The 23537-nt window shown below is 37.3% G+C and overlaps 2 protein-coding genes across 2 annotated transcripts in view; one reads left to right on the top strand and one right to left on the bottom strand.

Annotated features, from left to right (window-relative positions):
* LOC129261291 (protein Red-like) overlaps nucleotides 1-4324 on the bottom strand; it is a 46326-nt gene extending 42002 nt beyond the window's left edge. The window contains exon 1 of the mRNA XM_064099216.1: nucleotides 4240-4324. Within this exon, the coding sequence (XP_063955286.1) occupies nucleotides 4240-4249 (10 nt within the window). The 5' untranslated portion in view covers nucleotides 4250-4324. The remainder of the gene's footprint in view (nucleotides 1-4239) is intronic.
* Nucleotides 4325-12036: 7712 nt separating this feature from the next.
* LOC129261116 (protocadherin Fat 1-like) lies at nucleotides 12037-20121 on the top strand. The gene is made up of 2 exons (XM_054899164.2): nucleotides 12037-12253; nucleotides 16401-20121. Exon 2 carries the CDS (start codon nucleotides 16451-16453, stop codon nucleotides 19757-19759), a length of 3309 nt encoding a protein of 1102 aa, XP_054755139.2. The 5' UTR covers nucleotides 12037-12253; nucleotides 16401-16450; the 3' UTR covers nucleotides 19760-20121.
* Nucleotides 20122-23537: the final 3416 nt, after the last annotated feature.

Consider the following 23537-nt stretch of genomic DNA (forward strand, 5'->3'; position numbering starts at 1 on the left):
CCTGTCATGAGTGAAAATATAGTTCAAACAGGGATATGCAATATCCCTGGTTCAAACATGGACCTTTTAAAGCGTTGACAAAAAGTGACAAAAAAGTCACGCTATTATGGGGCTTTTATACCAATGTAACCCGATATGAATAAATTAGGTATCCAATGCGACTGTCAAATTGAATTTACATCTGATTTCAAGGGATGTGCCATAGGCCTATATTGATTTTTTTTTACACGGGGAGGGGGCCTACATAGCTCGTTTACATTTCTCGATTTGACTCCTTTTTCCGCCATGAGTCTCAACTTCCTACATGGGATATTATGGAGGATCGATGGGGTGGCCCTTAATTACCCCTTCTATATAGCTATCCCAGTAGGGGTCAGGGGTTGGATTCTGAATTAGGGTGGGGGTAAGGGTATCATCATGTAACAACGATCAGACGAGAATACTCACTTTTTAATTATTATTCTTTTTTTTTTGTTAAGTGAAAAGAGTTGCCCCCTCCTTCGGTGTCCCTGGTCGGTGCCGGTGAGTTTTCCAAAAGAAAAATATTCTGAAGGTTGCTATGGGGAACTCTTCGTCAATTTTGAGATATGACATTATTTCACTTATTTCACAAGTCATAATCATGAACATAATACAAATATTACATCAGAAGAATTAACATGACGTACAAATCAGACATGGCATCATTTATTTAAATTGAATAATACGGCGAATAGAAACATGAGGGAACCTGCATTATAAAGGCAACGTTTTATTTCTTCAGTCTGCAAGATCCAAAAAATATGAACTCTTCATGCAGGACAGCACAATAAAAATGATAATTTGATTACGTAAAGAAATGCCAAAAATATTACAACTGTAAAGAAAGTAATTTACATGGACTTTTTCGGAATAAGGAGGGTGTGAAAGAATAAGTTGTTTCTGTGAAGTTGCCGCGGTGTATACTTCAAAAGATCAATGCAGAAGGGTGTTGACAACAAAAAGAAAGTAATTTACATGGATTTTTCGGAATAAGGAGGGTGTGAAAGAATTTGTTTCTGTGAAGTTGCCGCGGTGTTGACAGACATGAAACAGCCTGTCCGATAAGGTCTTGGAAGCCAGACATTCCGTCGTCTTCGGTGGGAACATTTCATGAGATAAAATGAGTCATGTTTTTTTTTTGCGTTTTCACTTCTGATTGGGTCAAAGCATTCATGTGCTGACCAGTGAAAAGCACCCCTTTCCATTGATCTTTTGAATGATCCCATGATGGGTTAGTGTGTCCTAGCCTGAATTATATAACACGAGAATACCCCCAGGGATCCCTGAGCTGGTTGTACCCCTGCCTTTCCGGTCCAGGGAATACTCCAGATGGACGAGGGCATTTACCACATCAGGTAAGAATCATCCATTACAATTCATAATTATTAATATGTAATTCAAATTTTATTTTCCACTGCGGAACCTTATTAATGTATTTTTATGTTATAGAGAGAGAATTTGAAATAAACATCCCTAAACCTCACTTAAATTATTTTAAATTGCAGTATATACAAATATTAATTTTAAATGTTCTTAATAACTTGATTCTTTTCCATGAAAACATTTTTTTCTCATACACTGACCCACCCTTTCTAAAAAAAAAAAAAAGGGAAGATACGTCCCGGTTTACGTCGTTATATATTATAGGCCTACAGAGATAAGATCACTGGCTCTTACCGTTATCTGAGATTTTTTTTAAATCATGTACGTATATAAAATAACAAAGAATATATGGGGGGGCGCCGAACCCAAAATCCCGACAATTAACTTAAACTTTTCCTTCAACCCTGCATGATGTCACTCAACACCCCCTCCCCACTCCCCCCCCCCCCAAAAAAAAAAGATAGCAGTTACCGAGGAAAAAAACATTCATGAGCAATTAAGGTCGACATCCCATCCTTTTCGTAAGTGGGAACAATTTCACGGGAGAATGCTAATGGTAGAGACTGGGAGGTAGTTTTATTTTTTCTTGGGGGGGGGGGGAGGTAAGGCGACTTAATCAGATCGATAAAAATATCATAACTGTCTCTACCCCCCCCCCCTCCCTCTTTCCTTATTTTTACGAGCGTGTAACACCTCAGTCACATTTTGATCTGATTTACGGCAGCCGTACGGTGGTCGAACACAGCAGTTTTATTCATTTCTATTCAAACTATTAGTAACCAACCCACCTAGTATGATATAGCTATTTTTTTAAATCTTTAAAACGGCTGTTTTTTTTTATTCACCGTTCTGCCACCATATAGAGCAAATGTGACTGTAGTGTATCTGATATAAAAAGGAAACATTTACAGAAAATAACAGAAAAGGAAGAGGAACAAAAATAACCTATATTAATCCAAACATCTGACTCTTTTCCTCCAACCATAATGTCCCTCAACGCCCCCACTCCCAATACAGAGCTCCCTGTCCCTACCAGAGCATTCTCCTATAGCGTATTTCTTTGTTCCGTACGAAGGGGGGGGGGGGGAGAAAAGAAATATGAGAACATCGAGTAAGGTCGACATTCAGTGGGAACAATAAAGGTGAACATATTCTCGTGGGAGAATGATCTGGTAAGGACAGCTAGGTGTTTTTTTTTCTGGGGGGGGGGGGGGGGGCGGTAATTAAGATCGAAAAATGAAAAATAAATAATGATCACTATTTTGACTTGGTCTTTACCCCCCCCCCCCCTCCCCCGCGTACGCCACTGGAGCCTACAACAGGCCTCTACCTCGGTCACATTTGTTTATACGACGGCCGTTTTATTCATTTTTATTCAAACCACGGAGCTATTTAAAATGTTAAGACGGGCGTTTTTTTTTTACTCGTCGGACGGCCTTTGCATGAGCAAATGTTCCGAGGTAGTAGGCTGCCAAAATTAAGAGACAGAGCTCATGACATGATTATCAGTTCGATGAATTTAATAGATGTCAAATATCACCATAGGCCTACTCTAGATCAAATTTAAAGTAACTTAGTAAGGAATCAAATCATAACAATGCAACAATAATCTAACGATCAAAATATCTGCATTCTGCTCTTCTTCGAGCTTGATGACTTCACAAATTAATGGCACACAAGCAATATCTGAAAACAATTTAAATACTACTTTTCCCTCTCTGTTTTCTCTCATTTCCTTGACTCACTCACGCTTTCTTTCTGTTTTATCAATGTTCGATGGACGTACATTAAAAGTGACTTTAACTGGGTGGAAATATTTCGGGACCGAGATCATTTATTGAATAACGGCGCGGGACGGCGACGTCTTTTACAAGACTATATTTTGGGGTCATCGGACTTACGCGATGCGCCAACGATCACCTGATATTTTCGCGCAGCTGTCTCCGTCCCAAACTGTCTAAAACTGGCCGCAAAGCCTTATTGACACAAAGCAGCGCGGACGGAGTCAATGGGGAAATTGAACGTTTTGAGCCAAGTTTGAACCCTTTTTTTCTAATTTCATTTACATGTTGGAATAACAAGACTTGTTTGAATGGATTAGTACCACTTATTTTAAACAAGTAAGTGATTTTAATATTATAAAACGAAGGAGATTTGTTTTTGTTTTGCTTCATTGGGGTCCCTAACAATATATTGTTGAGTTCAAGATAAATCACAGCAACAACGGAAGGAAGATCAACGTTTGGTTCGGGGGGAAAGACTGGTAAGTCAAACTCTCTTTACTTTTAAATTTTTTAGAACAAATTTTGTCTATGAGTACGGCTCACATACCACTAGTCCCATCCCCTACCTTTTGCTGTATGGCAAATGGTCGGGGATGACGAGTGGGGGCAGAGCATACCGATGCAAACGCGCGGCCGGTTTGGCATCGCTACCCCTACCATACAAAAAACGATCCGAAAATCGGGTTTCCGCCGAATGTTAGATCTAACGTTAATACATTGGCTATACTGTATACGTACGGGCCAACAACTCTTCAGTCTATGTATGGGTGAGTGGAGCCAACGCAGTTCAGTGGAACAACCAAAATACAGAGACTGAAGCTTTTTTGGTCTACATCTACACCGTACCGGCACGCCACTGCGCAGGCGGGGACGGTCCCACGATATCGGGGAGTGGGAGTCAATGGACACTGGGCCGGGTGAGCATGCATAACTGTCCGCAGAATTTTCTGGGGACTTCATCCATCCTTGACAATCACATATCTCAGTAGTCTCTGACGTATTATTAAAATAATATCGCTTTCATATTTAAAACAAACATATATACACTTACGTTCAGGCATTGTTGCAGTAATAATTAGAAAAAGAACATCGACGTTCCTTACGTCCAAAGCTCTCGTTCACGTGTAATACGAATCGTCTCGTCAATTATTTTTTCGCAAAATCGGCCTAGTAAATTCACGGAATTCGCCAGACGTGAAGTCGAACCAGGCCATTTTATAGCTATATAACAGATTCTCCTTTTCTTTGGGGGGGGGGGGGGACAGTCCTAGAATTAAATTTTCAAAAAATGATAGTTTAAGAAGAACTACATAAATAATGTGAGGGCAAATGGCGATAAGAGATTACTTTGATATTGGCCTACTGGGGCCTACTGACCTGACACTGGCCCTGGGAACGGTTTTCCCTTCACTACACTTTTTGTCTTATGAATGTCATTTTGGTCCCGAGAAATATGACAAGCAATTTGACCCGATAGCACCCCCGCTTCTTATGGACATGGATTTTGATACAGTATGTAAGAATTCCTGAAGAGAATAATCGAGGCTGACAAATTTTGGTCTTCAGACCTGACGACTAAAGATTTTAATCACAAAAACAGTATCTGTATATCCATGGACCTAGGTCCATGGTATATCTGAATAAACTTTTTCGGAGATGGGGTAATGGCATATATGAATACGATCACCCCCCCCCCCCTTCTTTTTTAATCATCGAATGATTAATACTTTTGTTATACGTGGGTAATTCAACTTAAAAATGCAGTCAAAGTGCTGATTGGCCTAATTTTCCATTCTTAAAATGCAAAATTCCTCGCGCTCCGCTCCCTGCTCAATCTATTCTTACAAGAATTCGGCCCGACAAATCCCTATACCTTTAGCTTATTCATGCTATTGCATAGGTTATATCTGTTGCATTATTTCACATAATATGGTTGTAGTCCATTTATGAATATTGTATGATATCAATGACTTTGAATTATGGCTAAAAATTAATAAATTTGCCCCCATAAAAACTTTCTTTTGCCCCCAATTTGCCCCGCAATGCTAGTTAAAAAATCCTGGTGCCGCCACTGCAACTATTGATATACTCATAGGCGGATCCAGGGGGCGAGCCCCCCCCCCCCATTGGTGGAGCAAAGAAAAGAAAAAAAGGGAAAAGCAAGAAAAAAAGAGGGAAAAGAGAGGAGAAAAAAAAGGAGGAAAACAAGTGAATAAGATAAAATGAGATGAAGACTTGGAAAATAAACAAAATCTTTTCGCTTGCGCTTCGCGCTCGCATTACCTGTTGGGTGATATACATTGCTCAATATGGAGCTTAAAATATCAAGTTTGGAAATCAATATATATACAAAACATATTTCAGCTCGGAAATCGAACTTTCATTATTTTGTTTGATTTACAAATTGATTTTTTTTAAAGTTCTCTGTAAAATAAAATTGTCAGTTTCATGGTCTGAATATTAACATTTGATTTGATTTTTCAGGTAACCTATTATTTTCGTGTATTCCTTCAAGTTCTCAAAATATCCTTATTCAGGTCTGATTGTCAACGTATCAGCTAACGCTGCAAGCTTGCATTTTTATTGGTGAGTTATGTATATCTCAATATTAATTCTATGAATTACTTAAAATCCCCATTTAATGACAGATTATAAAAAAATTCGGCTCGGGATTTGCGCTCGCATTAATTGTTGAAAATAAATAAATAAAAAAAACATGCATCCTATATTCATAACTACGAAAATGCTTGAAATGTCAAATTTCAGGCCATATAATATTAACAGAATTCGCGCTCTCATTAGGCTTATCAGATTAATAAATAATATATTAATTTAATAATCATATTGTCCCTTTTTCAGAATGGAATATCGACAAGTTTCATCTCTCGGTTAGGAAAAGGAATAAGAAGATAGATATCATTTTCATAAATTATGATGACAAAATGTCGTCAAAATGTCCCGGTCCTATGTCAAAACTCAAAAAAATAATAATGAAAAATATCAGCTCTTTATGCGATCCATATCCTCCTCACAATTTCCCTACAAAGTGCTTGAAACATATAGAGCCTAAATTGACCCCTTTTCAGATCGGGATATCAAATATTTTAAGCTCGCGCTTCGCGCTCGCTTTATCGATTTTTATGAAAAAAATCATTTAGAATTCCGAGATTCTAGGTCTAAATCTGAAAAACGCGCGCATGTTTATACAGATACACAGCTTGTTTTTTTATTTAACTAATTATCCAGTTTCAGATCAGAATATCAAAAATGTTCTTCTCGCGCTTTGTGCTCGCATTTCAAATGTAGAAAGATCCTCAATTACTCATCCTTTTCATGATTTACAAAACATGAATAGAGTGTCCCATTTTTAGGTTTAAATCTCGAATTTTTCCGCTCGCGCTTAGCGCTGGCATCAATATTCAGGGGCCGCGGAACGGTTTTCAAAGTGGGGGGCTGAGCCAAAAGCGATGGGGGGCTGACCATGCAAAAAATCACAATCATATTATGGTAATTTTTACGTTTTTTGTACACGGTTTTTGAAAAAAGTGGGGGGCTGAAGCCCCCTAGCCCCCCCCCCTGCTTCCCTGGCCCCTGATATTTACATACCTTTCCTGTTCACGATTACAAAAAGTGGTTAGCGATTTCCATTCTTTAGCTGTATAGAAATGTCAAAAATTTTCAGCTCACGCTTTGCGCTCGCATTATTTAAAGGGCAAGTCCACCCCAACAAAAAGTTGATTTAAATAAAAAGAGAAAAATCCAACAAGCATAGCACTTAAAATTCATTAAATTCGGATGTAAAATAAGAAAGTTATGACATTTTTAAGTTTCACCTATATAATTTCACAAAACAGCTATAATATTATGCACATCCCGGTTGGCAGGTTGGTATGCAAATGAGGGAAATGATAACATCACACACTCACTATTTCTTTTTGTATTTTTTTATATGAAATATGGAATATTCTTGTATCTTATTATATGAAATATGGCACCCTTATTCCCGATTATCATGATCCCATTTTTTTGTCATTTCATCTCCCCTCTAATTGAGTAAATAAGTTTTATTGAGCAAATCTTGACTGTTCAATCCTCATTTGCTTTTTTAAAATACAACTTCGTATTGCTTTGCCAATTTCCTATAAATCTTTTTTGTTATTGTTACCCGACTGAAGCAAATTTTCTTGGCAAACTCATTTTTTTCCTTAAAGGACGAATCCACCCCAACAAAACTTTGATTTGAATTAAAAGAGAAAAATCCAACAAGCATAACACTGAAAAAATCTTAAAATTCGGATGTAAAATAATAAAGTTACAACATTTTTTTTTTAGTTTCACTTAATCCAAAAAAAAAATTGTATGTACACCCTGGTCAGTATCCAAATGTGGGGACTGCAAATGAGGTCACTCAATCACTATACTAGTATTTTTTTGTATTTTATTATCTGAAATATAAAATATTGTAATTTTCTCCTCATTGTCCTGCAAAATAAAGTTTTATTCCTCCCTGAATAATGTGGAATTACCTTTGTTTAAACACTTTATGGGTCAGACAAGATTGTCTTTATCGTCAAATCTGTAAAACTGGAAATATTGTATAATTAAAATAATGAAAAGAAGAGAAATAGTGAGTGAGGAACACCATCGACTCTCTCATTTGCATATCACTGAATTGTGAATATAAATGTTTTGTGAGCGGTTTTGTGAAAAAAAAGCGAAACTTTAAAATGCCATATAAGTTTCTTATTTTGCATCCGATTTGATTAAATTTTCAGCGTTATAAGCTTGTTGGTTTTTCTCTATGATCAAAATCAACAGTTTTCTGGGGTAGACTTGACCTTTAAAATCCCCTGGAATGCATTTTAGGATATCAATTCTGACTTCCAACAACTGAAATTTTGCTCGCTCACTTCGCTTGCTCGCATTGGGCCTATTTTCATTATTAAAGTACATTTCAGTAATTTATATAAAAACAAGATCATTAAAATAGAGTTATAGAAAAAACCATCGTCATAAGTTACTGAGGTTTACCGAGTTTTTTTTTACCTGACTGCTAGGAAAGCAGGAATGCCTGTGAGCAAGCAACCAGGGGACCAACGGCTTAAGGTTCTCTCCGAGGGACCTGGTAATGAGGATAAATGCCTTACCAAAAGGCACAAGCGCACCATTTGGAAATCGAACCCGGGTCACCGGAATCCAAAACCCCCGCTCTACCGACTAAGCTATCGCGCCTCGCAGATGGTACTATGCACATTGCCCACGGTTAAAATGTTTTGTCACCTTGCAATAATTATTAGTTTATATACTTTCTCAAACCATGGACTTTGCTAGTAGGTCCATGCTCAAATACATATTTGTATTATCTCTTTGCAATCAACACAGCACTATTTTATTAACAGCGCCATCTTGCGACATAATCTTCAAATCTGGCAGACGAACATGCATGAATAGCCCTTTAGGCAATATCGCCTCCCTTGACCTGTTTTTATCCTTTCTCCTTTTGACATTCTTTTTGTCGTGGAACTCGGGAGGGGGATGGCTTGCCCCAAGTTAATCTGTACGCCAGTGCCGGTTATATCAATGATGTCCCCCCCCCCCCAAAAAAAAAAAGAAGAAAAGGAGAACAGAGTACATTTTTGGAAGTAGGCCTACCGTTTTTTCCCCCCGAAGACTGATTGAAAATGAACGTCCTCAATTTAATAAATTACCAACGATCATGTTTGAGCCTGAGGTCCCTGCAACGTAGGCCGGTATCAGGGATTTTGCTGGGGGGGGGGGGGGGTGAAGTCAATCAGAAGTTAATCAAAGCATGGACCTACTAGGTCCATGATCAAAGATAGGGACCGAATTACAATTAGGCATGAATGTGTTGAACAGCACTTGATTTAAATTTATTTCGTTCGAGTTTTTAAGTACTCAAATTGTCTTAGAATTAAAGGACAAGTTTAAAAGAAAGTTGAATTGAATAAAAAGAGAAAAATCCAACAAGCATAACACTGAAAATTTCATCAAACTCGGATGTGAAATAAGAAAGTTATGACATTTTAAAGATTAGCTTAATTTCACAAAACACGCGCGGGACAAAACAGTTATGCACATCCTGGTCGGTATGCAAATGAGGAGACTGATGATAATCATCCACTCACTATTTCTTTTTTTTTTATTATACGAAATAATAATTTTCTCCTCACTGTCAAGTTAAACAACGATCAATTCCTCCCTGTACATGTGGAATTAGCATTGTTTAATACTCTATAGTTTAGTGAAGTTGGTCATTATTGTCAAATCTGTAAAAAATGAAATATTGTATAATTCAAACAATAAAAAACAAACAAAATAAATAGTGAGTGAAGAGCATCGCAGTCTATCTCATTTGCATGTCACTGAATCGTACATACCACTGTTTTGTGAAAAGTAACCGAAACTTTAAAACTTTATCAATTTACATCCGATTTTGACGAAATTTTCAGTTCAGTTATGCTAGTTTGATTTTTCTCTATTTATTCAGATCATCATTCTTTCTAGGTGAACTTGACCTATAATACCAAACGCTAGTGGTCTCGGAGTTTTATTGGGATATTGGGATATGCATTGCATATAATCAAAATTTTTAAGATGGTCAAACTTTGGTATAATTTAGCAGCATGTTAAACATGCATTTAAGATTTTGTTTATCTATATATCTATTCAATTATTCATTTAATGATTATTTTTTCCTTGGCAAGGGCAGGGGGGGGGGGGGTGGTTCAGTCCCCTGTTTTTAAGGTACAAAAAATGTTAATTTGACCATCAAATTATAATTTTATGCCTGTTCAGCCGCCCCTTTCAAAATCGTTCTAAACGCGACACCTGATTGAATTAAAGTGACTCGATTGTGGGTCTGTTGATACACCATCACTTAAATTCACTTTCTGTTGCCACCTTACACTGTAAAAATGCTGTTTAAAATTTTAAGCCCGTTGTTTAAGCCCGTCACTTTAACAAACAAATTTTAAACAAGTTGTTTGAAAGAGATTAAACAAATCTTTAAAAGGTTTAAACAACATTTGATAAAGTGACGGACTTGTTTAAAAAGATTGAACAAGTTGTTTAAACGTTTGAACAAAAGTTGTTAAAGGACAAGTCCACCCCAATAAAAAGTTGGTTTGAATAAAAGGAGAAAAATCCAACAAACACAACACTGAAAATTTCATCAAAATCGGTTGTAAAATAATAAAGTTATGAAATTTTAAAGTTTTGCTTAATTTCACAAAACAGTTATATGCACATCCTGGTCGGTATGCAAATGAGCAGACAGATGACGCCACCCACTCACTATTTATTTTGTATTTTATTATATGAAATATGAAAAATTAGAATTTTCTCCTCATTGTCATGTGGAACAAACTTTTATTCCTCCCTGAGCATGTGAAATTACCATTATTTTAACAGTTTGTGGTTGAATCAAGTTGGTCCCAATTGTCAAATCTGTAAAAATTGAAATATTGTATAATTCAAACAATAAAAAACAAAAGAAATAGTGAGTGAGTGACATCATCGACTCTCTCATTTGCATATGAATGAGTTGTGCATATAACTGTTTTGTGAAAAATAAGAAAAACTTAAAAATGTCATAACTTTCTTATTTTACATCCGATTTTGATGAAATTTTCAGTGTTATGTTCCTTTGATTTTTCTACATCCATTCAAATCAACAATTTTCTGGGTTGGACTTGACCTTTAAAGTCAGTGACGGGCTTAAAACTTGAAACAGCGTTTTTACAGTGTATAAAAACAATTCTTGAGCGGTCAGTTAACGGTTCATCACGATATCAAGTAGGAATGCAACCAGTCAATCAATTATTTAAATTCTTAACACCGTTTGAATAATAATATGATCTGACGCGTTTCCCCATCTCTTCTTTTGTCATTTTCCCAAGTGAGTTGTTTGTGTTACAGCATTAGTTGATCTAACATTGTGCTTGATACTTTACACGCTATTGAAAAATCAATACGCGTACCCGTCATCCATTATTCCCACTTTATTGAAGAAATGCGTAATGCATGGCGTGCCATGTTTCTCTTTATTATATAGTAGCTATAGGCCTATGCCTGAAATGGCTACGTCAGGCTGAAAATGATATGATTTGAACAGATAAGACAAACAGAACACCGTAAACACAAGGAATAACAAATTTTAAAGCTTTGCACTTTTTTCCTTCGGTGAAAACCATGGACCTACGTAATAGGTCCATAATGCAATGGACAAGCTGATGATAGAATAATTCAAAAATATCTCGGATTGACAACTGATTTAATGTATAAAAGAGTAATTGCTGCAACTTTAATGCTACAAGGGAGATATGATTATTATTCTCACATGCATCAAAGTATGAAATGAACTAAGAAAAGGGGCATGATATTAACAAACCTTTCCCATAGGCCTATTCATGACGACGTGCATAATTTATATATGTTTTCGCAAATTATTGCCAAAATGAAAAAAATCAATAATTTTTGTTATCTGTTATCAGATTTTGGTCAAATTTTCAGCGTTTTCAATGTGAATTTTATTTTATGTATTTCAACAGTTATGTTATTCTCAACCCCGATTACCCCTTTAATGATCTACCCCTCTCCCCCTTCCACCCTGTCTCTATCTACGGAAGGGCTGACTTTATTCATACCAAATTCATACGAAACATCGATAAAAAAATGTCACAAGAGATATCTTCATTCTTCGAACAGGTGAGAAATATTAATTTTTAGTCTAAACCACTGATGAAAATAAATTTGGTGGAGTTTGACGTTCCTCGCAAAACAAGTTTCGCAGGCGAAATCTCATTGGACGTTCGACGAATGACCAACCAGAGAAGTTCTGACGCCACACGCATGTGCATGCAGTGGCACGCCGCCTGTATGTATATGTACTAGTGTAATAAAGTGTAACACACTATTTCACCTGCCGGTATCTTGCATTACTAACACACGATTCTGATGGAGACGACGATAACTAACGTTAGACGTTTGTGGATATGAATTTGGAATATACTCTCCCAAATAACAGGATGAATCATATTTAAAAGGTAAGATGATATGATTTCGGATTATTCTTTACGATAAGTTTTCATGATATATATTTTTTCAACTGTAAAAACCAAACCGTTTAATAACAACCAAATGTCGGACCCGCACTGGTATCTGGTGCCAGAATGCAAGGAGACTCCACGACATGGAAGTGGTGGTACCGCTGGTAGCCCGGGGTGCGCCGTGGCCGGGTGGTAGGCCTAAACCGTGGATATGGGTATCGCACGAGATGCGACGTGAACTTGCTCAAAATATTTCTTGGGGTGGATGTGTTGAAATAAAATGTTTATTCCTGTGTCTGGGATTGCTTTTTATTATAATGTTGTGATGAATTTCGATTTGTTAATGAATGCCTGCACTTGTGAATGGGTAAATGGCAATGCCAATGTAGATCTATGACAAAATATATATACAACATACATCATGGATTGGTGGTTTCCAATTTCACAATATTGCCGAAAATCGAAAGGTCGAGTTCAATATTATGACAAATATTACTAGCTTGTGACCCATAACCATGTTGCAATATATGTAGGCAAACTTTTTTTGTATATTTGGATCTTCAAGTTCAACTCTTTTCACAAAATTACAAACTTAAATTATACTTATTTCTTTTCAGATTTTAAATGAATAGTCACTTTTACATTGTAGGTTGTTCAGGTTTATGTGTAAATTATGTTGACTAAGTCTGAACTTGATTGCCTTTTTAAAGAATAGATTCAATAATGTAGGTCTACATGATACATCATTGAGTTTGATGATATTTGTATTTCACTTTAACGTTGTACAAAATGTTTTTGCTTTGTTGATAAATAATTGAAGTGTTTAAAGTAAAAAAAAATTGATTGAAAATCACATTTTGTTTTTAAGGTTAATTTAGTATCTTTCTACAAAAGTAAACAAATCCCAGTGAAAATTGATAATTGAGAAAGAACACTGCAACAAAATGTTTTACTTTAAAGTGCAAATAGAGGAGATTCCGTATATTTTAATCATTTTCATGATGAATTGGCCTACACTGCACATTTTTTTTTATAGGTGGGTGTCTGTGTGAAGACAGTCCAAATGTAGAGAAAAATTATCATTGTTGTTTTATATAAAAGGCTATCAATGAGCACTGCAGTGTATAGTTAGATTTAAAGACATTCTTTCAGGATTTGGAACCTTTAAATTTGCAGTGTACATGTACATGTATGTAGAGTACAATGTACATGTAGGTTATATTGTAATTTCAAACAGTTTGAATCTTTTTTTTTAATTCACCAAACTCAAAGTATAAAAAGTAGACCTCTTGGGTTCCGTTATAGTTTTGTTTGTGTCAAAAGTTTAGTCATTTTGAATTTCTCCTTCCATTTCACTTGCCCTTGAGAGAATAAGCTCTTCATCATTATTTCGTTGGCTCATTCATGCACAGACCTATTATAAAATGTTGGTATCAGGGCTAGAGCATTTCATCAGTGAATGCTTGAGTGGGCCAGCCAAGGAAGTGTAGAGATTGGCTAATGATCCTTGTCATGATGACATTACCAGGTTAACATAATTAAAATGATGATGACCAATATATAGCACTCTGCTCCAACATGGGCCTACATGCATGTAGCACAGTTTCATGCTGATCATCAATGCTGGATCATAAGCCTACAATGTAGGCCTACATGTATCGGTATTTGAAATACCTGAAAGGTACATGTATGAAATGAAAGCTTATTTGTGATATATGATAAGGTCAGGCATGATAATTCTGTGATACATGTTCAAACTGAGGTTTACAAGGCTTAGATCAAATAGTGCAAGGCCATGGCCCTATCTATTGATAGGCCTCAATAATACTCATTTAGTTGCCTTGGATATATTTTGTGCCCCTTTTAATTTCCCCATATGTGCTGGATATGTAAATGATATCAAAATGTGCCCTTTTGAACAGAGGCCTTTAGTTTTGGTTTCTGGTTTGGTGTACATGAAGGACATGTTTTTTATTGCAAAAGTTGACATTCTCTGTAAAAACATTTGCATAATTTAGTTTCTTGTAGGATAACTAAATGTACCTGTTTTTAATATTAATAACATTAATATAATTTGCAATTGCTTTTTGAAATAGGCCTTCATAAATTTGCTCTATTTGTCTTCAAACAAAGGTTTTGGACCTTTTTATTTTTGAGTATGGATGGCACAACTTGGAACAACACAAACATCAATCAGAAATACTTTCATATTTTCGTAAATCAATATTGGTTCCTGTTGGCCAGCACCTCCCGTCCACCCACCTAACTCTGGTTTTAATTGAGACCTTGTGGGCTGAGATGGAACCCTCTGCCCCTGCAGGAAGTAATCAAACCATTGATGACTTCCTCTCCGGCCTTCCCACTCAGCTGCCTAGGCTTTATTCACACCATCAAATTCAGTTGTACAGTATAATATTTATTTCAAAATCAAAATATTCTGATGAAAAATACCCCCAAAAAGGGCCCTGTATAAAATTACAAGTATATAGTTAAAACAAGGCCTTGGAATGTTCACTGTAGGCTTTTAAAACATTGTTTCTCCATGATGGGTTTTATCCTGAAAGGTTTAATACTGTTTATTGATTGGCAATCTAATGTATGGTAATATGATCATGGGACCATGCTGGATCGACTGGGATTGATCCATGCTTGATCAATTGATTGACCAAATCTCAAAGAGAGATGAACTTTAGTCCAAACAGTGACACTCCCATCTTGATAGAGATGTTTCTGAGTTTCTTTAGGACTTGATTCTCAGGGAAGATCACCCCTCCCTCACTTGAAAAGAAAGAAACAAAATCAAACCCCTTGAAGTTCTTCTGGGCTCTGCATGGCTATGCATACATGTACTGCACACAGTCTACTGACCAATGTTCTCTTCTAATATCCGTGTACAGATTTTGTGTGTGTGAATGCCCCAGTCACAATTGAATTGTTGTCCATCATCACCACATTTACGATGTTTTCATTTTAGGAGATTGAATCTGATGTAGGACGTAGCAACAATGTACCATTGTTAAGCTCTGTATTCTCTTGTATTTTTGTTATTAATATGATTTCATAAAAAATCACAACAAATTTTAATTCTTTATAGCAGAAGTATACACACTATTATTGAGTCTTGACTCACAATACACATCATGCATGAATATCAATTATTTAAAAAACCACAACGTATTAATGTGTGAAACAGCGTTGAAAAACATTTTCAGATTGTTTTCGGATGAATGAACATTGTTCAGTAATTAATTAAAAGAAAAATACTATGTTTCATTGAACTGTCAAAATACTCAAGTGATTCAAGCTAAAATGTGTATCTTGTATCTGCTCGCAGTTGTGTACTAGCATTATTTTGTGGTACTGTATGTACCTACATGTACATGCACTGGCATGAGACATTATCAATATAAACTCTAATCATCTCCTTTTTTTCTATTAAAGTTAAAAAGGACACTGACTAAATCTATGAACAAGATTAAATAATGTATCAAGTTATTTTTGGTTTGTAACTTCCTGAAAAATAAAGAATTTAAAAGATTTACAATGTATTAGTACAGGGTGTACATTGTATTTGAATTTGTTTAATTTTTTTATATTCATGTACACATCAAGCACATTGTCAGCAAACAATTTACAACAAGGTACTAGTATTACACTATCTGTTGGAAAAGAAAATAACTACGTTCTTGATGACAGATGCCTTATTTGGAACCATAAAAGGATATTGACCCAGATACAATTGTCATGGTCGATCGGACTTTATAGTCATTGCTCCTTTCCAACAGGTCATTTAATTCCTAATGATTTGGATCAGAATCTCTGCATATGGCAGAGTAGGGCAGTGTGACAAAATTAAACAAATGTTGGCACTTTTTCCTCAAAGATCATACTTGAACTGTTTTGCATCATTTTACAAAGGATATTTGCCAATTTTCCCCGGAGTTCATTGTTTCTTTTTTCTTTAATGAAATTAATTCACTCCCTGTCCATTAATTGCCTTGTGAACAAATTGTGTATTGTTTATGCACATACAGTATCATCTGCATGTACCTAAAAATTGTATGATGTTTGTGTTTGTAGTCAACATGTACATGTACTTGTGACTAATAGATTGTTTCCCACTTTTTTGTCTCCCATTTTGCAGAGACATTGGCTAGCTGTGCAGCAGAGCCAAGCTCCACAGTAAGCACCACCATGGCGGGAGTCAGGTGGCACCTCTGGAAGGGGACAATGGCATTCCTACTTCTGGTTCTGCAGCTGGGCTTCACCCTAGTCCTCGGTCAAGACATCCAGTTCACCCGTTCAATATACAATGCCACTATTGCAGAAAACTCCCCCATCAGGACATTCATCTCCACAGAACAGAAGATGGGCATTTACTTGCCAGACCCATCAGTGACTGTGCGATACAGCTTGCAGGAAAGCGATGTGAGCGACCTTTTCTCTTCCAGACCAGAGGTTGTTGGTGACTTTGCTTTTTTGAGGATAAGGACAAGACCATGTAGAAACAAAAGCCAGTGTCCTAATTTGAAAGTTAACAGAGAGGTAAGGCCGGAGTATTATCTTACGGTCATTGCACAGAGCAGCTCAGTGGGAGAGAGAAGCTCAGCAACAGCAGAAGTGCACATTGTTGTGCAGGATGTTAATGAGCAACCTCCACTCTTCTTGAGAGGGAACTATGCAGCAACAGTTCGTGAGGACTATCCAGTATTCTCTAACATCATTCAAGTGGAGGCTCATGATTCAGACAGTGGCATCAATGGAGAGGTCTATTATAGTTTCCGCCAGCAGACAGATCAGTTTGCAATCCATACAACCACTGGTGTTGTGTCCTTGACTAGACCTCTGGACTTTGATCAGCGATCAAATTATGCTCTAACCGTTGTTGCAAAAGACAGAGGTTTCACACCATATGGAGGAGTAGCTCTGACGTCATCAGTGCAGCTGAGGATATATGTCGAGCAAGTCAACAAGCATAGCCCTGAGATTAGAGTTGAGAAGCAACCCACTGTTTCAAGGAACAGTGAGGTAGGGACAGTCTTTGCGGTTGTAGGAGTGACAGATGAAGACGGAGGTGCTAATGGTGAAATTGCATCTTTAGATATCATCGACGGGGACCCTGGTGGGTTCTTTATAGTTGAGCCATCGTCAACACCTGGTCGCTATCAACTGAAGATCGCTAATTCTCTTCTCACATCCAACCTACCCCATGCTTTTAACGTGACTGTAGCTGCATCAGACAGAGGATCGTCTCCGAGGACCACTTCTCTCGTGGTTGGTGTTGTCCTCGATGGTGCCATGAATTTTGAGGCCTACTTTACCAGTGACTTCTTCAACACAACTATCAGTGAACACATGCCTGTGAACACCCCATTTTTACCTGTTGCACCAAGGAGCGCTATAGGCAACACTGGTTTCTCTTATGTCATCCAGGATTCATCTCTGCCATTTTCGATAGGTACTCACACAGGGATGCTGTCAGTTGCTGTTGATCTTGACAGAGAGACTACTCCAGAATACGATTTCACGGTTGCAGTCCGTAATTCCAAACAGCAAACCATTGCTGATACAAGGGTAGTGGTCATTCTTTCAGATGCAAATGATAACAATCCATCTTTTGAAGAAGAGCTCTATACTGTAGAAGTTGAAGAGAACCGTCCGGTTAATTACCAAGTCCTTGTGGTACGAGCAAGTGATCCAGATCTGGGAGAGAATGGTTTTATTTCATACAGTATCGCCAACTTGAATCCAGTTCCCTTTACCATAGACCACCAAACTGGATCAATAAATACTAGCAAAGTTCTTGACTATGAGACCATGAGGCACCAGTACAGGCTTAGAGTGAGGGCTTCTGATTGGGGAGCTCCTTTCCGAAGAGAAGCAGAAGCCGTAGTTGTCATCAACCTCATCAATCTCAATGACAACAGACCAAAGTTTGAGAAGATCAACTGTGTTGGGGCAATTGCCAAGTCTTTTCCAAGTGGGAGAGCCATTGCATTGATATCTGCCCTTGACTTTGATGATAATAGACCAAGATACTGGATTACGAGTGGAAATGTGAACGACCTATTCAGCATTAATACTCAGTCAGGAAATCTGACTTTGTCTCGCCCTGTAGCAGATTCTGATCCCCTGTTCTATAGTTTGAGAATAGAGGCAAGAGATGGACCAACTTCTGTCAGCTATATGAGGACCAACATGTCAATCACCAACAATGCGAACCCCAATCCTCAAGCCCATGCAAGGGGTTTGAAAGTGACATGCCAGGAAACAGATGTTGCAGAGGAGATTGTCGGGCTGTATGAGCAACTTCAGGCAAGTAACCAAGAGGTTGAACATCTCCCTCCCAACTATGCAGAGTTGTACTCTGCTAATGTGCATGAGCCAGAATTCGAGACTGGGTTTAGGACATCTGTAGAAGTTCTTGAAGACTCACCTGTTGGCAGCACTGTCCTTACTGTCAATGCTAATGATTTGGATCATGGCTTTAACGGAAAACTTCTATATGCAATTTCAGATGGGAATGATAAGTCCCACTTCCAAATGGACTTTGAAACGGGTGAATTGAAAGTTCTAATGCCCCTGGATCGTGAAACTCAGAGTGTGTATGATGTAACAGTAAAGGTAGCAGACATGGGTAGGCCCCAGCATACAAGGAAGAGCCCCTTGACCATCACCCTGACTGATGTCAATGACAATGCACCCCAGTTTGATCTGAATCAATATGATGTCAATATTCCTGAAGATGCAGAAGTAGGCCTTCACTTTTTAGCAGTTCATGCCTCTGATCGGGATGAGGGTCGAAATCAAGAAGTGCGTTACAGCATCATCAGTGATTCTCCTTCCTTTGACATTGACATCATCTCTGGAGAGCTTAGCGTTGCTGGGCCACTTGACAGAGAAACCATTCCAATCCATGAAGTTCGAGTTCAGGCAACAGATCTTTCTGATTCACCCCTCTCTAGCTCTGTCATCGTCAGAGTATCCCTGGATGACATCAATGACAATCCACCACGATGTCTTCTCCCCGAGAACAAAGTCAAGATCCGTGAAGACCTTCCAACAGGAGCTGCTGTTCTGAGTGTCCAAGCTCACGATCCTGATAACCCTCCTAATGGAACTGTACATTACAGACTTGATAATTCAGGACCCTCAAAGTTCAGCATTGACACTGATTATGGCACGCTCCGCCTGGTGGAAATGCTGGACTATGAGGAGACGCAGCTTTACGAAATTGTAGTCGCCATCCGAGATGAAGGAATACCAGCTATGAGTTCAACTTGCCGGATAGTCGTAGAGGTCGTGGATGTTAATGAGAACACTCATGCTCCCGTTTTCCAAAACTATGTGCTGACTGGATCTGTACATGAAGGACATATCAATGACACTGAAGTGATGACTATAACTGCTGCTGATATGGACATGGGTATAGATGGAGAGGTGTCTTACACAATCCGAGATGGAAGTGGGCTTGGAAGGTTCAGTATTGACAATGCAGGTTAGTCTATATTAATTCCTTTCAAGTTTTTACTTTGTGAGCTTGGAAAGTAGCTACAAATCATAGCAAAAATTGTTTGAAAGAGAAAAAAAAGATGATGGGTGTTGCACTTTAATATTTATCCTAAATTTTTATGACATTATTTTAAGAGTGATGTGAAATAGATGAAAGGAAAAAAGATTTTTGACTGAGTGTATTGAACTATAATTCAAACATATTGACAGTCGGAGCATAGTGTGCATACATTTTACTGGAGCAAGTATAGTGACGTGAAATTTTGATGAAGTGCGTGGATGTTGGTACCCTGCTAAGATGAGGGAAACTCTCAGAAAAAAAAACCCTGACTGCGATTTGTGCAATGTTAATGAAGAAAGAATATTCCAAGCAAAGATGATCTCCCAAGCAGCTGTATGAGTGGTGTAATTTGAGCAGAATGGCATTTTAATCTGATTTTAGGCTATTTCCTGTCGGCAAAATGACAGCTTGGTTTGTCAATGGTCTCATCATTTCTTGGCTCATTAGCGATGAGGAGAAGCTCAAGATGAAATCGACTGTGTTATTGGGTTGAGAAGAACTTGAAAGAATTTGCTCAACCTTTGAAGGATGGTCATGACTTTGATCAACTCTTGGAAAGTGGTGGCATAGATCAGCTTTCACTGACCAAACATATATGTGAAGACAAGAAATATGACAGATTCAAAATTGTCAAACTAGGATTACGTGTATGTACTTTTAATTAAAGATAGACATTTGATTATATGGTTGTTGATAATATGCAATTTTCATAATATTAATAATTGCTACCCCTCACCTCACTTTTGAATGATATCCAGCTGATTCGGGATTGTACAGGATTACAGGTGTAGGCCTATATCAAAGTGAAATTTACTCTTGTTTCTGAAGTCACTTCACTTGTAGAACTTTTGTCTTTTTGTATGCTTTAAAAAAAACTTAAAAGTTGTTGACATGTTGCATCAGTATGAGCTTCCATTCATCAACGCCTAGTCAGGACTATGTAGGATAGGGTGCAAGGAACATACTATGCACACTGCAAGTGATTTATTGCGATATTTGTATCTGGGCACTTGCCTCCAGGAACAAGTATTTGTTAGGCCGAGTATTTGTAGTTCATTTTCACGATCAGAATCATCTACTCCCTTTCGATGCTGGTTGGTTCGTGTCATGAGATCAATATGCATATTGTGGTGGTAGACTGTCCTGCCAGGTCTCTACCTTTTCACATGGATTGTACTGTGTGTATCCCCACAAATTCAGAGCCAAGTGCACACATAAATCAATCTGGATCAACACCATTATAATTCTACCTAGATGTGGGTGTGAGGTTTCACAGATAAGTAAAGAATAATGAAATATTCATACCATCTGCAGGTCAGAAAGAATCAGGCATCCATTCTGTGAAGACTTGCAATTATGGTCAATTTGCTGTTACCATGGAAACCTTGTTTTTGATTGGCACAATAATCAGAAGTCCAATATTGAATAAATCAGTCCATGGATTATATTCAAAACATAGTGTCCATATTATGTTCATTTGAAACCAATTACAGTACATATACATGTATGTTTTGGCTTTAGGGCTTTATAATTATATAATATAGGCCTATATTCTATTTTAACAGGTTATGGGGCCTTTAATTTAACAGGAAGCATTTAAACATATATCTTGTTTTGGATGATAGATGAAAGTTTGATTGATACACTGAAATGGCTGACAGTCCTTTTGAATCATATTGTTTCATTTTTGTACTGTATTTTGAATGCAATTTTGTATAGAAATATTCAGTTTGATTCAGATATTGCTTTGCTTTATTTGAAACTTTGAAAAGCTTTTATGGTACTGAACATTGCAGAAGTAACGACATTGTATACTGTACTTTTAGGTGTCAATACTTATATCCATGCTGGTTTGATACATGTAACTATGAATATTAGCCAAAATACCAAATATTGGATTAATCCTTGAAATTGGGCGATTGGTAAACATTCATCGATTGAATGCCACAACAGGAAATAAAAACATTCTGCCACCAATTCATGCTTCAGAGACACCTTCAACATGAAGTACATAAAACATGAAAAAACCTCTTGACATTCCATATGCACCAGTATGTAACCTGGGACAGAGGCATGTCCAATAATTGTGTTTGCATTTGGTATGCGGGCATGCAGCATCTCAAAGCTGAACTTCATGTGACCGCAGCCTACCAGGCTGGCAAGCAAGCAGGCAGGCAGGCAGGGCAGAGTGCTCATGAAAGCAAGGTATAGGAGCACAGTGGCAGCGGGATTATAATTACATACGCTCCAATCAATAGGCCATTGTAGGAAGCGTGCACAGCGGCGTTCTGCAAGTTGAATTCATAGAAGAGATTAATCAATGCATAATGAGATGAAAGCAAATTAGTTTTTCTGGGTGACTGACCCCAAATGATAGTTTTATACTATTTACATGAATCATTCATTTTGTCATAGTTACAGTTTAATGCTCATTTACTTCCCTTTTTGGTAATGAATACAAATTATCTAAAGACCATGCTGTAAATAACAAGAAGTCTTTACAAGCAAGCTGGTACAACTATAACTTTGTACAATTATATGTAGGCCTACTGGTCTAATTAATTAATGTACATCTGATATTTTGTTATTTTCACACATTGTACATGAAGTGATCAATGAAGCCTTTCCCCCGTACATTTTTAGAAAATTCTGAAGTTATTTTTAGGCCTGTGCATATACATATACATGTATACATTTTGTAATTCATATCCGTCAACATGTCAAATGATGTGAAATGTTTACTTAAAAAGGGTTTAATCAGGAGAAAGATTTGCAATCTGTTTTAAAGAGAAAAAACCTCGTTTAAAATCATCAACCATCCTTCATGTCTCATCCTTCCATTTTGATGCTTTACCAATTTCATTGATTAAATAATAAAGTATTTACTTGGAATACATTTGTGTTAATATTTAGATAATAAAGGAACATTCATTCAATAATGTTTACATGTATAGGCCTATGAAGGTATTGAAATAAAAACCTATAAAAAGGGTGGGGACAGTTGATGCAAACAGAAAGATGAGATAGAGTCAAGAGGATTTTGATTGCTAATGGGAAATATCCATTCCATTAGTTCTTCTTTGTCATCCATGCTTTATAGTTCATTGTACCTTGGTTGACTTTTTAGCCATTAGATAAAAGCCTTTGCTTCGCCGCAAGCTTGATGGTTTTAAAGAGATCTGCAAGCCGGAGCATTGTCGTATCTCTTTCTGACGCAGAGAATCCCAACAAGCCTTGATAAACACACTTAATAATGTTTGGATTTGTCTTCATGACCGTCATGTGAGGTTCACTTAAATGTTATTTGTAAACCATATTCCATGTTCATGCACAATTTGAATCATTTCTCTTTAAAAACAGTACATACATGTACATGTATGGGGCCCTACACGTTATGCTTGCTTTCACGTTACTCACCCAAAGTAAACAAGTTTTGTCAGAGCAAGTCTGCAAATTTTATTTGTTTGATTAAAGTCGTGTCTGAACCCTAAATTAATAAATGTAATATTCATTACAAATAAATGAATATTTCCTCAAGCAAACAAGAGGGTAAACGAAAAACGCAGAAGAAGATGCGTACACGATTCCTAGAATCGTGACTAGCTTATTGGCCCTCCAGTGGTATGAGAAAGAGAGAGGGAACAGGGGTAAAACGCGGAGAAATCGTCCCAAGATGCACCAGCATTGCTCACAGCAAAGCATGGTGAG

This window comes from Lytechinus pictus, chromosome 5, assembly GCF_037042905.1.
Source record: "Lytechinus pictus isolate F3 Inbred chromosome 5, Lp3.0, whole genome shotgun sequence".
NCBI classification, from domain to species: Eukaryota; Metazoa; Echinodermata; class Echinoidea; order Temnopleuroida; family Toxopneustidae; genus Lytechinus; species Lytechinus pictus.